Consider the following 14,716-nt stretch of genomic DNA (forward strand, 5'->3'; position numbering starts at 1 on the left):
ATTGATGTCAGTCTGTAACAGAACAGCCTTGGGACAGGAAATGTTAATGTAGAAATTTTAAATAGAAATGCTAAGGGGGTTGAAAAAGACATCAATTTTCATGATGGCATGATGTCGGCGGAGCTGACCGAGAGCACAAGCAAAGTCTGGAGGACTGGAACCCGCTGCAAATTTATGATTTCCTGTCGTCTCAGAAGGTCATTCAGTGGCATTTGTTTTTTGTTTTTTTAATTTGGGGGGGGGGGAGGCTATAGCCCCCCTGCCCCTCCTGCTCCGCCGCCCATGGTAGCTTCCCCTAGTTTTGTTCGAATTTCTGAATTTGGGAGAGTTTAGTTAGTAATCCCCGATGAAGTATTGGAAACAGCTTTTGCAGAGACTTGTAGAATCGTATTTATCAAGTTTCAGTTTCCAGCAGGTCAAGCAAGCCAGTTTTCTAATCCAAACGAGTTACAAGAACGAACTAAGAGAATATAAACACGTTGCAAAGTACTTTAGAGGTGACTAAAAGGCGACTAAAAAATCAACAAAGCCAGAAAAGAAAGTGAGAGAAATAGAACACAAAGAACGTCAAAAATAGTGAAAATTTCGCTTTTTGCCAACGCTCCAGGCGAAATATAAGAATACTCCGAAGTGGACGGGCATGTTAGTATGTATGTTCAAATGAGGTTTTAAATTAAGAGAGTTTGGTAACAATCTCTCCAGATAACTGCTAGAAAAAAGGCATCTAAAAGGCATCAAGGCATTTTAATTCGTTACTTTGGACGGAAACTCGAGCGGTCAATCAAATGTTTTGCACTAGTCGAAAAAATATTCCTATACATCATTTCTATCAAAAATTACCTCGTCATGAACAAATACACACCGCGAAAACAAACTTCACCTACCTTCACGTCGACTTGAAATTCTCGACTACACCGCCAGCAGGAAAGCCTTCGAGCGAGGTTAACCCTATTCAGACCGGGGGGAGCTTTTGAGGCCCGCGCTGACTTTGAACTTTTATAACTTTTTTAAGATTTAACCAAACGCTTTCAAACTTTTATCTGGCAACAATTTGGTAGGGTTGGATGATGTGTCGGGAACTTGACATCACCATGGAAACGGCATTTTGACAGGCATGTTTCTGTTAATAAAAATCAACTTAAATGGAATTATTTTTACATTTTTACGAGTTTAAAGCACATTTTTATTCATTTTGAGTCCTTTGCAGTGATTTTGAGTGGTTTTCTGGCATTTTGGAAAAATTTTGAAATCCAAGATGGCAGCTGTTTTGACATCATGATGTAATTGTCACGTGATGTGTCGCCACCATCCCACGTGACGTATACCAAATGAAAGAGTTTCGGACGTACAATACATCCTATAAGTTTCATGGTAATTGCTTAAATATTCTGGAAGTTACATGAGGGGGGGGGGGGGCTTCCGAAGCCCGGTCTGAATAGGGTTAAGACAGCAAACAGATCAAATAATCTTTGGAAAGGTTCGGTTTTATTAAAACTTTATTTCCTATCGGAAAAATGCACAATGAACCGAAAGTGTCCGGACCAAGGGCTGTCCGGATTTAGGGTCACGTACTGTACAGCATTCATGTCCCTTTTTAAGAAAATCCTGCGGTCAAACTTTATCTTTATTTAATCACTTACTTTTCGATATTTTCTCAATGCACGTTTTGACAATACACAACGTCGTTTGTTTTTTTTATAGATAAATGCCGACTGCACCACAGCTGCCAACATGTAACTGTAACAGGGGTATAGGGTAGAAAAAAATCAGTAAGCTTATATAGCAGTTTTCAATTGAGTGTCGTAAAACCAAAACCAAAGTAATTACTCTGGCCAATCACAAAGGACGCAGACAATCCAGTGAACCAATCAAAACTCGAAGCAAATACATGTAGCTGGCACGAAGCGCGGGAATACGAGCGCGAGCGAGTCACGATTGGTTTTGGTTTTACTTCTGATTGGCTGAGAAAATGGCGCGAGATTTTTAAACCAATCAATTTACTTTCGACACTCAAGTGAAAACCGCTCTAACACAAAAAATGAGAAAAGGTAGAGTGTGCAAAGACAAAGATGACATAGAGTTTCCTTGTGGTGGTACTAGCATATAATCAATAGTTCGAAAATAGAACGTTCAATTTCGTTATTTTGATTTCGATGTGTTGTTATTTAACGTCTCAGTCAATTTCGTCATAGAATCCGATTTCGTTGGATCACCGAATTTTAAATGCCACTCGTTGGGGTATCAGCGTGAGAAAAAACTTTATTGTTTTTTTTTACCCAAAAAGCCTCCCGCTGCCGGAAGACACAATAGAATTGTTAATAACTTTGGTTTCAAAATTTTCTCAGCCGATGGCGACCGCAGCAAGAGCTTCCTTCTGCGTATGAAATGCGACAATCCTCAGGTATGACATAAATTTGCTGCTATCACCGAAAGTCAAGTCAGAAGCAGAAAGATTTCGTTTTCCTTTTAATGTTTAATTATGGAGTCTAGCTTTTTGCACTAATATTTTGTCCTAAGTAATTTATGGTCATGTATCGCCAATGAAAGCTGCTGTATCCTTGTAAGGGGACAATAACTCAAATTACTCTCCTAATAATTTCATATCTTTATATTCGCATACTCCTTAAAATACTCAGTGGCTTTCCTGAAAAAGCGAGTATTTTTTACCAAGGGTATCATCTATCCAAAACCAACTCATTGCACCTAGACGGCTGCATACGGCACAAACACTGAACGAAAATGAAGTGTCAACGAAAACTTAACACAACAAACGATTTGTAGTTACTTTGGGTTTTGTTTACACACATTTTTATTTCAAAATTATTGTTCCAGTTCTTTGCTAAGTAAGTTATTCCATCACCTACTTTGGTAGATGATAGCTAAAGTAGATAATTTCCAGACGCGCTAAATTCCACAAGGCCATGAAAGAAGCAGCTTTTTAGTCGTAAATATTTCATTACCACAAACTGACTCTTTGTAAGCATTAGATCTGTTTTCTGTGAATAGATCACTGTTTCGACAAACTAAAACACCTGATAATTACTGAATGTGGAGAGAGCATGTGTCAAAGCGTTAAAATGAGCGAAAATGAAGGGGCCAGGGGATTTCAAGTGACGGGGATGATCAAAGGACTTTTTTTGGGTTTGAAATTTTCGATTCCGGGATTTTTTTGGGTAGGAATATTGGGCAAATATTTTTTTATTAAGTAGGGATGTTTTGGGGTATTAAAAACAATCTGAAGATTTGTGGTAGTGCCTTGGCTGCGTAGTTCTGCGAAGAAAGTACAAACAAACATGTTTTGCTTTGGGTTTTGATTTTTGCCCCCATTCGATCATCCCCGTCACTTAAAATCCCGAGTACCCCCCCCCCCCCCCCGGGCCAATCAGATGGTGATCGTTCGCAGGCTACTTTCCCTTGCACAGCGAAATCCGTGGCAAAAGAAGCTTGTGCAGGAATTATTTGTTTATTCTAACGGGTATTTTGAGATCTTTTCATTGGCTTATGTAAACGAGCGCTTTTTCAAAAGCTAGAACGTGTGCTGAACAGTTATCCCGTCTCTCTTGTCTCCCTTTTACAATTCAGTATAACTGGCAAAAAGGAGACCCTCCCGTTATGATAATAACCAATCAAATTATCATTTTAGTTAAGCATTCCTTTATTGTCATTCCGTCTTTTAAGTGAAGCCCTCCCCTCTGCTAAATTAGTCCTATGAAAAGAAGCATTATGACTGGTTCCCTGAGTGGTTCAAATTTGCACTACGGACGCGAAAGTGTTAAATAAGCAAAAATGAACCGATATCCTGAGATATTAGTAGTTTGCCTTAGTTGGAAGTGTTCTTCAGAAGTCTCGTCTGATGTCTGGCAAAGCACCGCGCAACCAAACTTGCTTAGAATTAAAAAAGGAGAGATCATTCTTTGAAAATTTGTTGAATAATAAATCCTGCTCAATCTTGTGATATATCGTCTGTTTTAAGTCATTTTCGTCCACTCGGTTTATGGATAACAAAATAACAAAATAATTTGTCAGCTGAGAGGTAAAAAAATAACAACTTTTGTGAGACTTCTCTACTCATTGATGACGAAACATCTGTGTATTTGAAGTATGCCACTTAAATTGACTCCAGCCATGTTTTCAGGTAGGCAGGTAAAATGTCGGTTTCTCGTTTCATTTTGCCTGCGTTGTTTTTCCCTTTTGGGCCCCCCCTTTTTTTTTTTTTTTTTTTTTTTTTTTTTTTCGCGCGGCCATAATGCAGAGAACTTTTCTATTCTCATGTCCGTACGGGAACGCTTGGTACGCGGGCTATTACATTTCCTTCTTCTAAAACATCCTGCTTTCCGTTAGTTTCTTATTTACTGTTTACGAAAAACGAGCCCTGGCTTCACGAGAAAAACATCTCTTCTTGAATGTCCGATTAGCCATTTCAATTTTTTTGTTTGTTGTTTGGTTTGTTTAATGTTGTTTCAATTTAGTGCCCCTGCATGTATCATATCGATAGTGTAACGAGAGTACGGAGGAACTATTTGCAGAGATATTTGTGGTCTCCGAGTTTACTCTGACGACAGCCATCTTTTTTTCAGGACAAGAGGATAAAATCAGCTCTCAGTATATGCTGTTCAGGTGATGGAGACTGCTGAAAGTTCAGGCCTATCTATTGTCTCATTATTTTGTTGTCGAAGGAAAACTGTTCATCTCATTCAAGGAAATGGAAAGTAAGTGATACATACTGAGATATGTCAGGATAAAGGACTATGGATGTGTTTGAGTTTTTCGTTACTTTTGAGGGACTCGCGAGTTGTTTCTTTTTTGCGACCGCGAAAGAGATACAACAAGAAGGAGAAGAATAGTAAGTATGTTATTGGAGATTGACGGTCAAAATTGGGAGGAAAGGCTCTTTTTCAAGTTGCCACAAGAATAGGAGGGGCAGCGGGAAAATTTTCAGCCCGTTGGGCCTTACTGATTTCTCAGCAATAAGGGTAGGTGAGGTCATACTTCGCCACACTTGATGGTTAAAAACAATCTAAGTTTACATAGGATGGATGTGCTATTCAAACATGCGATGACGTTTTTGTTTACTTAGTACAGTGGAACCTCGATATAACGAAGGGCCAAGGGTCTGCCAAAAAAGAATCATCAGAATCAAGACATTTTTAAGAAGAACTTAAAAACTTATCTTTTTAAAGAAGCCTATGACATTTAATTTTTATTTCTTATACACGTTTACTTTAAGTCTAGTTAAATAATCATGATATTTTTAGTTTTTAAATTTTTAACTTTTAAAACTTCACTCTCTGCATGTATAGATATTTTAGCTCAATAGAATAATTTAGTTAGGTATTTTTATATTTTATTTTTATATTTTAGCATAGTGATTGTAAAGGCTATGAAAGATTCGCTAAATAGCGCTATAGAAATGATGATGATGATGATGATGATGATGATTATTATTATTATTATTATTATTATTATTATTATTATTATTATTATTATTATTATTAAAATTTGTTCACTATAACGAGGTTCTCTTCCACATGTTTTACTACAGTTCTATTACTGGGACGAAGAAAATCGTTAGTTATACCGAGTACTTCGTTATATGGATGTTCGTTAAATCGAGGTTGCACTGTAGATGACATACGAAGAGATATGGGGTCATACGGTGTAGTAGACTGTCCACAGCCCTCTATTTTTTCGTGTTTTTTCGATCGATGAGCGCGTGGTGAGAACGGCGAAAGAACTGGACGCCAAAAGCAAGGGGGTGGGGGGCGAGGATTCCTTCGCTCGCTTCCCGCCCCCTTCCTCCCACGCGCTCGCGCTTCGCGCTCGCTTCGTTTGCTTTTTGCGTTGAAAAATCGAGAGGCTGTGGACAGTCTAACGGTGTAGGGACATGAAGCAGGGAAAAAAGTCACAAAATTTATACACACAAGAAAACGTAGCAGACACGTCCTATAATGCTTTGATAAGACGTGTCGGTGCAGCATGTATCTGCTACATTTTTTTTAATTCGTACATTCTGATAATTTTTATCCTTATCCTTGTTACGTGTCGCTGCGACATTTCCTTGCAGCATGTATATTCGTGTGTCAGTACCCAAGGTATTTGAAAATAAAAATGAAAATAAAAACTGATGATCGAAGACAACAGTCGGGAGAAGTGTTGAGTGACGTCCCAAATAACAGTTTCCATGGGGACGAAATTGTTAGAAATCCCTTTTTGCTGATGAATGGTAATTCGTAAATGAAGGTACTAATGGGTTTAATAGTCATTTTTCGTTCGCTACCTTCCAACATCCAACCGTATCATGGCTTTTTGCCTAAAAATGGTATAACGTCTCCCATCATTTCATTTGCTTTTTATGTTTCTGATTCTGTATGGCAACTACGGTTTTTAAAAGAAGAAAAAAGAAAATTATTCAAGGGACTGTGATTCTCGCTAAACCATTACCGGAAATGCGTAGTTGCCATTGTAAAAAATCAATTACTAACACAATACGAGAATTTCGTTTTTGTTTAAAATAAGGAATCAATTATAATTAAGCTCGTGTAGTGATTTTAGTCCTGTTGTAGTGTCAAGTTTGCACGGCAGAGAATATTCTGAAAAAAAAAAAAATCAGCCGAATTTGTGAAATCGAGGGAGTCTAGGAAGTTCGCGGAAAGTTTTTAGTAAACAAAACTTTTGAAAAGGACTGGGTCGAGAATCCATGGTGTGCTCTAATGGCGGCAAGCAAAATCATTGAGGTAAATAATTATGCTTTTGTGTTCTCCTCTCCATTCATTTTACGGAAAAGTCACAAACAATCTCGTTGCTACAAGCAACCTGACATTGAAAAGCCAAACAAATACAATTTCCTCGAATCATTGACCCTGTTCTAATGAAAATTTATGATAAGTAGTCTGGGTTTGCGTGGTGGCCGCTCCAAAACATGGCTGTTGTTCAACACCGCTTGGAAGGCTCTTGTTGAATTATCTTGTAGCTCGCTGTTTAAAACATAACACACCGTACATTCATTTTCATCTTGTAGTTCTATGGGTTGCGGAACTTCGAGACCTCCTGTCGTAAGCACTGCACATCAACCACAAGCACAACCGAAGCCTAAAGCCGTTCAACAGGAAAGCAAGTCAGAGCCACAGCGAATTGAACAGGCCGAAACTCAACAACAGAATAAAGGTGATCCGAAGCCGGACCACGAATATATCGATAGCAGCGAGTTCCTTTCGCTTTCGTACGAAGAAGTTGCAGCATTACGTCCTACCGATCCCGATAACATGTGGGCAATAGTCAAAAAGACTTGTGACAGGAACAAGGAATGGAAGCTAGACTCGGTGAAGAATCGTCGAGGATGGAAGACCATTCGATTGTTTGTGTCTTCAACATTTCGCGATTTTCACGCTGAGAGGGAATCCCTTGTGAAAGAGGTAGAGTATTTTTGCATTATTTATCTCCTCAAAAAATATTACATTTCCATTTTACAAAATTGTAATTCAATTTGTAGTTTAAAAATAAACCCCTTGATTCGAGTTTCGAATTAATATAAAGTCCGATTTTTTTAAGTGCACCTATTTTTAACAAACAAAAATCGGTCTGCGAGTGTTTAGTAATATTAACTGTTTTTATTTCGCACTTATATGATAATCCATATTAAAGTTTCTCATTATAGAACATTTTACGTCTAAAACTACGATTTGTAATCCTGCAAAATTCGCTTTGTTTACACTAATGTCGATAGATCTACATGTACACGATATAACGCGGTATCCCTTACATTTATATAATCATATAATTTTCATAGCTTACATGTTAATCATTCAGTTTTGTTCAGCTTAAAATACCGGCAGCACCTTTCACAACACAAGATCAACTTATGCTAGTTATATATAATTTTGTTTAAATGGGTAGTCCGGAAACCCAGGTCATGTAATGTGTAAATTAATTTGTTTACGTAAAAGTTTTAACCGTGTAGTAACACCGTTATCAATTAAGAAGTTTATAAGAAATGCACTCCATGTAAATGTAATGCCACAGCTCATTACAAACATGGCCTGTTTTGTTAACAGTTACCAACAAACTGATTGTAATCAGGCCTTTTAGGTTGTAACAGGCAACTGTTGCTAAGGGCCCTTCCACACCTTGCTGTACAAAAACTATAAACAAAGACCCCCTAATAACATTGTTTCTGTTACATTGTTGTCAAAATGTTGACTTGTGTCACTTACATGTTTTTCTGTTTGTGCGCACATGCAACATTGGTTTCTGAAGCAAATATTGTTTCTGAATAACATTTTTTTCTGAAACATGTGCTTTCATAGCACATGTTTCCTTGTAAAGCCTTGGCTAAATGATCAAACATTTTCCTCTAACATCATGTTTGTTATACACAACACGGGGTGGCTAAAACATCGAACAAAGTGAGCCCACACAACGCCATGTGGGTATTTACCGCAGAAACACTCACATAGATTCGGTTTCTGATTGGTTGCTCAGTTTCTCGCTTGGGCTTGCCTGGTTTGCAGAGGTGGCTAAATGATGAAACATTTTTTTATGAAGCAAAGTGTTGGAGGAAAGTGTTTGATCTAGGTCAAATGTGTGAAACCATTTGATTAAATGCAATGTTGAGAAATGCATCTAAACGGTGAAACATGCACTTTTAAAATGATGTTGGATGAAAATGCTTGATTGTTTAGCCGGGGCTTAAAGATGATTTCCAGTCCGTACTGCGCAATCTCCGCCTGCAATGTTTGTGAGTCTCACAAACAGAAGAATGTTTACAAGCAAAAATAAAAATTCCGGGACAAAACTTACCTTTTTCTTCATTATTAAGGCCAGATATCCTTGCAAAACAATAATTACGAGTAAAAGAAGCTCAATGGTATTTAAAACGGACGTTTTAGCTCATCGTGAATTCTTGAACGAAACGATCCGGTAATGGCGAACTAAAAAACTTCATGTACGCTATCACCAAAGTGTAACGTTTCGACGAATTCAAAACAAAAATGAAAACAAGCCCTGAGTCTGCATTCTCGTTGCAGTACGGACTGGAAATCATCTTTAAGTGGCCAACTCCTGTTAGCAGCCAAAGCCCAGGGGGGTACTCCGGCTTGTAAATGACGGGGATGATCGAATGGAGGCAAAACTCAGGACCCAAAAAAATCCCTAAGTCTTCCGACATTACCTAAAAAATCCCTGGACCAAAAATAACCCCAAAAAATCCCTTGTCAAATTACCCCTAAATTGCCAGCAGGGGCAATAATATAACACAAAGAAAATCATAAAAGAATTGAACACTCGTGTTTGTTTATTCATCATACTATAAATACGCCAAGACCGCGCCAAGGCACTTTAGTTCGTTTTTAATACCCATAAAAATCCCCTATTTATATCAAGTCACCCAAAAAAATACTTGCCAGATTTTCCAACTCAAAATAAACCCAGAATCGAAAATTTCAAACCCCAAAAAATCCTTTGATCATCCCCGTCATTTACAAGCCGGAGTACCCCCCTGGGAGCCAAAGTACCAAAATTTTACTTGTCCAATTACTATAGTCTGAATTACTTGAGAGTGACCACCTCTTGAATGCAACTGTGACCACTTTTAGGGCTTATGGGTAGAAATTATCTTTGTTTTTAACTGAAGCAACCACTTCGCATGATCTGACCTCATTTTGGGCACCAACAATTTGGGTAACAAGACATCTTAAAACCATGAATTGACCACAAACTTTGTTCTTTATACAGTAGAACATTTCATATATCTGATATTCGCCAATGATATAATATTTCGCCAATGACTACTGGTACATTGTGACACAGCTAGTATTTGTAACTTGGAAATTGTAGTGGATGCTCTCGATAACATATTTTAGGGTTTACAGAATGCATTTGTGTATGAATTAGGCCTCTAAAATGAATAAGGCTACAAGTCAAAATTTAAGAACCCCTCTGTTCTGACCTCTTGTGACATCCACCTCAGTCTTGAAAGTGACCATGTGATACAGGCTTGACATGTTTGACTGTCACTTGCATGGGTTTGAATGTATACAGGCATTACCGCCGGTAAATAGCACAATAGGAGGTGGATATTATAAGATTTGGTAACCTTTTGGTGCCTTTAATATTTGTTAAAGTTCCGTCCTTGCTCCGAGGGTTTTTCTCCTGGTGCTCTGGTATTCCTTCCTCCACAAAAACCAACACTTCCAAAATCCAATTCGATCAGGAACACAAAACTCTGCAAGCTTCTAGCTTTAATCCACACCATGTCTAAATAAAGGTAATTTATTTATTTTATTTAAAACATATTCAACTTTATTGACACCTTTTCTTGCCATCCAAATGTAGGTTTTCCCTGATTTGCGTCTTTGGTGCGAGCAAAGAAAACTTCACCTTGTGGAGTGCGACTTGAGATGGGTGAGTATTAATTTTTATAGAATTTGTAAACAAACCATTGGAATCCTGTTACACAACGCAGCATTTTTTGTAATTTAAATTGTTAGACTGGTTTTTAAATAATAATGGATAGATGTGTGGAGAGAAAGAACTCAGAAAAAAATTCTGAGTTCACAGATGGGACTCGAACCCACAACCTTCCATACACTAGTCGGACGCTCTAACCACTGAGCTACTAAGAACTCTAATGGTGAGCAGTGGTCATTTGTGGGTGACACAACGACTGCATCGCGCAAATCAAATTATGTCAACACACATTTAACTGCATTATGCAGTCATGTAGTACTCTCAGAGTAAATAAATACTAATGGATAGATGTGTGGAGAGAGTGCACATTAGCTCAAGCACAAGCATGGGAAGAAGCACAAAAAGACTCATTCCCATTATGCTGACTTCACTTAGAATTGGCATAAAAACTAGAATGAACAATTTTGTTTTCTTGTGCTCGTGCCTATTCCTAGTGAGGACTGAGCAATATAAGAAGAATGAGTGTGTTTGTTCTTCTAATAATTAGCCTGCAAAGTAGGTGTATTTAGTGAGCATATTCGAACGCATTTTGATCGGGCGCCATCTTGGATTCTTACTCGGGAGAGAATTGGGGATAGGAGAAACGTGTCCTAGGGTAGAAGGAGTGAGGCAACATGGCGGCCAATCTACTTGATCTCGAACTAGTAAGTACACTACGTGCGCCACGGAAAACGCCTGCACTGCAGTCTATCTTCTAATGGGCTCATGATTGTGCTTATGATGCTTGTAGTTATGTTCAGTGAAAGCGCTAACCAGCCTTAATATCACAGCACAGCAGCTCTTATAACCTGCCTTTGACAGGGAGAAGTGAAACAATACTTAATTTTATTCAACATTAGGGTTGGTGGGTGTGTTCAAGTTTAAGTTGTTTTTTCTAACCATCTGTCTTGAAGTTTATTCTTGTTCTTCTAGCCTAAGTTTACCAGGTTAGTGGAGATGTCAATTGAAAGCAAATACAGTAGCTCTTTGCGATTGAAGTTAATTAATTGTGATTCTTTCTTTGTAGGGAGTTCCTAAAGATTCTTCAACTGAACAAACTATAAAGATCTGTCTGGGTGAGCTGGATCGTTGCTATGAGGATAATATTGTGCCATATTTTCTCAATCTTAACTGGTGAGTGTACATACATGCTGTGTCAGGGGTTTTGTGTGCTTGTTATGATGTTATATGGCACAGGGGAGGGGGAGGGGATGTGTGTATTTGTGGTTTTTTTTTATATTTTTTTTATTTTTTTTAATTTTTTTTTTTTTTTTTTTTTTTTTTTTATAATAATATAAAAAAAAGAAAAAAAAAAATAAATAAAAAAAAAAATGTATACCGAGAAAATACAAGTGACTCATGAGATATTCCATATTATTAAAAACTAGCAATGGTACTTTGTGATTCCTGCATTTCGATTGGTTAACAGGCAATGGTATATGGGCTCATATGCCATTGACACAAACATGGTAGCTGATACACGCCAACGAAAGCAGCTGGGGAGCTCAAATATTGCAAATATTCTTTGGGCATTTTTAATAAATCAACATGGCCTGATACGCCCCAACAAAAACAGCTGGAGAGCTCAAATATTGCAAATATTCTTTGGGCATTTTTAATAAAACAACTTTTCCACTCGCCCTTGTTGGATATGAGATCGTTATAGCCAACTTGACGCTACGTGCCTCGTTGGCTTTCTACCATTTCATATCCAACGTGCACTCGTGGAATAATTGTTAAGTATACGTCTACTTCAAAGCATTGCACGACTAGTATATATTCCTACAGCCTGAAAAAGGTACCCCTTTCAGTGTGGCACCTCCCCATATAGTCCAATATAGGTAGTAGCCCCCCAGGCCACCACCGCCCCTGCATCACATGCCTTCTACGGTTGAGAGCAGTCACTTACTCGCACATAGCTGAGATGTACCTGAAGTCCTGGATAAAATTAAAATAGAAAATTGAAGTGTAGTTAATACAACTTGGCTAGTAAATTCATTTACCATTATTTCTTATTGCAGCCACATGCCTAGCCTGCGTTGCAGACGAACAAAACTCCGGTATAGTGCGTCTGCGAATACTGCACAAAAGCTTGTTCCGGCCCCCGCGTGTTACCAGGGATTTCATAATAGCCTCTGATTGAAAGGGCGACGTAATGGTGAGTGCATAAGAAACCATATTACGCTCGAGGACCAGGATTGCGGCGAACGGAGACGGACAGAGTGAATACGTTTGAAGGGTAAAAAGCAGCGGCGAACTACTGATAAAAAAAAGAAAAAAGATAACGACAAGAAGCAAACAAATGAAAGCAAAAAGGTCATGGTATAAATGTTGAATCTACATTGGGAATTCACACAAGACACATCACCCCGGACCGGAGCTAGGACAGAGGGAATTCAGTCAAAAAATATCTTGCAAATATGAATGTCCAGACTAACCGCGAAGTAATTACATATGACAAATGTAAAACAGAGGTGTAAAATTCCGGGCAAAATATACAAACGGAAAGCCGGCAGACCATGTCTTTGGCTCTACTCAACTTTAAACGCCTCCAAATAATACAACTGACAGCATATCGTGCCCTTTAAAAAGTGAAAGGCGAAATAGATTGGAGACCAATTCCAATACAGACGGCAAATTTACAAATTATATGACAAGAACGTTTACAGTATCTGGTATCTGGTATTCATCGAAGGCGTAACTATGGTTTCTCATGATGCACTCGACCAATTACGACGCACGAAAGAACGGCCCTATTCAAAAGCCAATCAGAGGTTATTATAGAAATCCCTGGTAACACGCGGGGGGGCCGGAACAAGCTTTTGTGCAGTAATTCGCAGACGCACTATACCGGGGTTTTGTTCGTCTGCAACGCAGGCTACCACATGCCATGAAGAAAGGTTTATAACAAGTAACAGTTATGGAATGAACAATATATTTTTTGCTTCTCTTAACAGTGCACGAGCAGGCTGGATACCAACATTTGGCGACTTGACGTACAATTTAGCTGTACAGTACGGCTGGGTCTATGGCCTATCTCTTACAGAGATGGAAATTGTTCATGGTGCATTTCGGAAATGCAATCCTAATGGTAAGAAGTGGATGTGAACATGACATTCAATAATTTTGCCATTCTTTTACTTATGTTTCACAAGTTGTTTCTAAAGGGGGAGAGGATAGGGGTGGGGGGATCCATGTCCTTGTTGTTGCAGATCCTACAGTATATGTAATTAGAATTGACAGCAACAAAATCACATTTTAACGGGAAACTAAAAACTTGGTTCTCATTTTGGGGGGTGCCCGATCGGGGCGCGCCGCTGACCCGGAGCGAGGGCCGGGGAGAGAACAGCGCGGCAAGTCGTACGATTGACCCCTAATTTTTGTGATTCATTCCATAAAGATTTCTCAAAGCAGCATAGCTCAAGGAAATACTTTCTACCACCCTACATGTAGTTTCACAGCAGTCAAACGTAAAAATTGAAATCATGTCTGGTTTTCAGTGCCTTGAGCTTCCTATTAAAGAGCTTGACTCGAAAGTGGGCAAGAAATTTTGTAGGAAAATGTTAAAGAAATAGTATGGTGAAAGAAAATTTCAAGCTGGGAAACTCAGTAGAGATCAATTATCAAATTTCCAATGCATAAGCAGCGTAATATATAAACCTTAACTTTCCAGGGACAGCATTAACTTTTGGCTTAAAAGCGAAAGTTTTTGGAAATTTAAAAGGCTTGTATGAAGAAGATTGCAGCCGTTTTGGCGGGAACTGTGCACCCGCGCAGTGTTTGACCGCTGTGTGACATGTTGTTCAGTACCGTAATAAAGATTTTCTTTTTTTTTCACTGCACATAATGTTTGACATTGCGACTCTGCTGCATAATGATGCTTACTCAACACATAAGATATTTCATCACAGGGTGTATTAAAATTTTTATTAAGCAATTAACTTGCACATATATTTAGTCGATATTTTGACTTTTTACTTAATATGTTCATTGCAGCACTGTTCTTAATCAGGGATGATGAGTTCACAGAAACCTTACCTGGTGAAATCAAGGACGCATTTGTAGATGACAACAATTTGTGCACTGAAAAGATGAAGAAACTTAAAGAAATGCTGAAAGAACACTTCCCTGTATGTATGCGTAGGGTAGGATTGGGGGGGGGGGGGGAGGGGTAGGGTGAAGAAAGAAAATATCACCAATGTTACAATGGAGCCCGGTTAATATGGACACGCAAATTTAAAGTGTCCATTTTATCAAGGTGACTGTATTAAGG

At 38.5% G+C, this 14,716-nt stretch overlaps 1 protein-coding gene across 2 annotated transcripts in view; it reads left to right on the forward strand.

The window, feature by feature from the left end:
• Positions 1 to 2,359: 2,359 nt before the first annotated feature.
• The window catches only part of LOC144652504 (TPR repeat-containing protein DDB_G0287407-like), a 31,331-nt gene continuing 18,974 nt past the window's right edge, over positions 2,360 to 14,716 (forward strand). Inside the window, exons 1-7 of one of the 2 annotated variants that reach the window (XM_078512523.1) lie at positions 2,360 to 2,401; positions 4,578 to 4,709; positions 7,019 to 7,412; positions 10,330 to 10,398; positions 11,471 to 11,577; positions 13,401 to 13,534; positions 14,440 to 14,573. In XM_078512523.1, coding sequence (XP_078368649.1) covers positions 4,621 to 4,709; positions 7,019 to 7,412; positions 10,330 to 10,398; positions 11,471 to 11,577; positions 13,401 to 13,534; positions 14,440 to 14,573 — 927 coding nt within the window. In that variant the 5' untranslated portion in view covers positions 2,360 to 2,401; positions 4,578 to 4,620. Of the gene's footprint in view, positions 2,402 to 4,577; positions 4,710 to 6,618; positions 6,735 to 7,018; positions 7,413 to 10,329; positions 10,399 to 11,470; positions 11,578 to 13,400; positions 13,535 to 14,439; positions 14,574 to 14,716 lie in introns of those variants that run through there. The other variant, XM_078512524.1, reaches the window with a different exon arrangement.

This window comes from Oculina patagonica, chromosome 4, assembly GCF_052425735.1.
Source record: "Oculina patagonica isolate OP01 chromosome 4, crgOcupat, whole genome shotgun sequence".
Lineage (NCBI taxonomy): Eukaryota > Metazoa > Cnidaria > Anthozoa > Scleractinia > Oculinidae > Oculina > Oculina patagonica.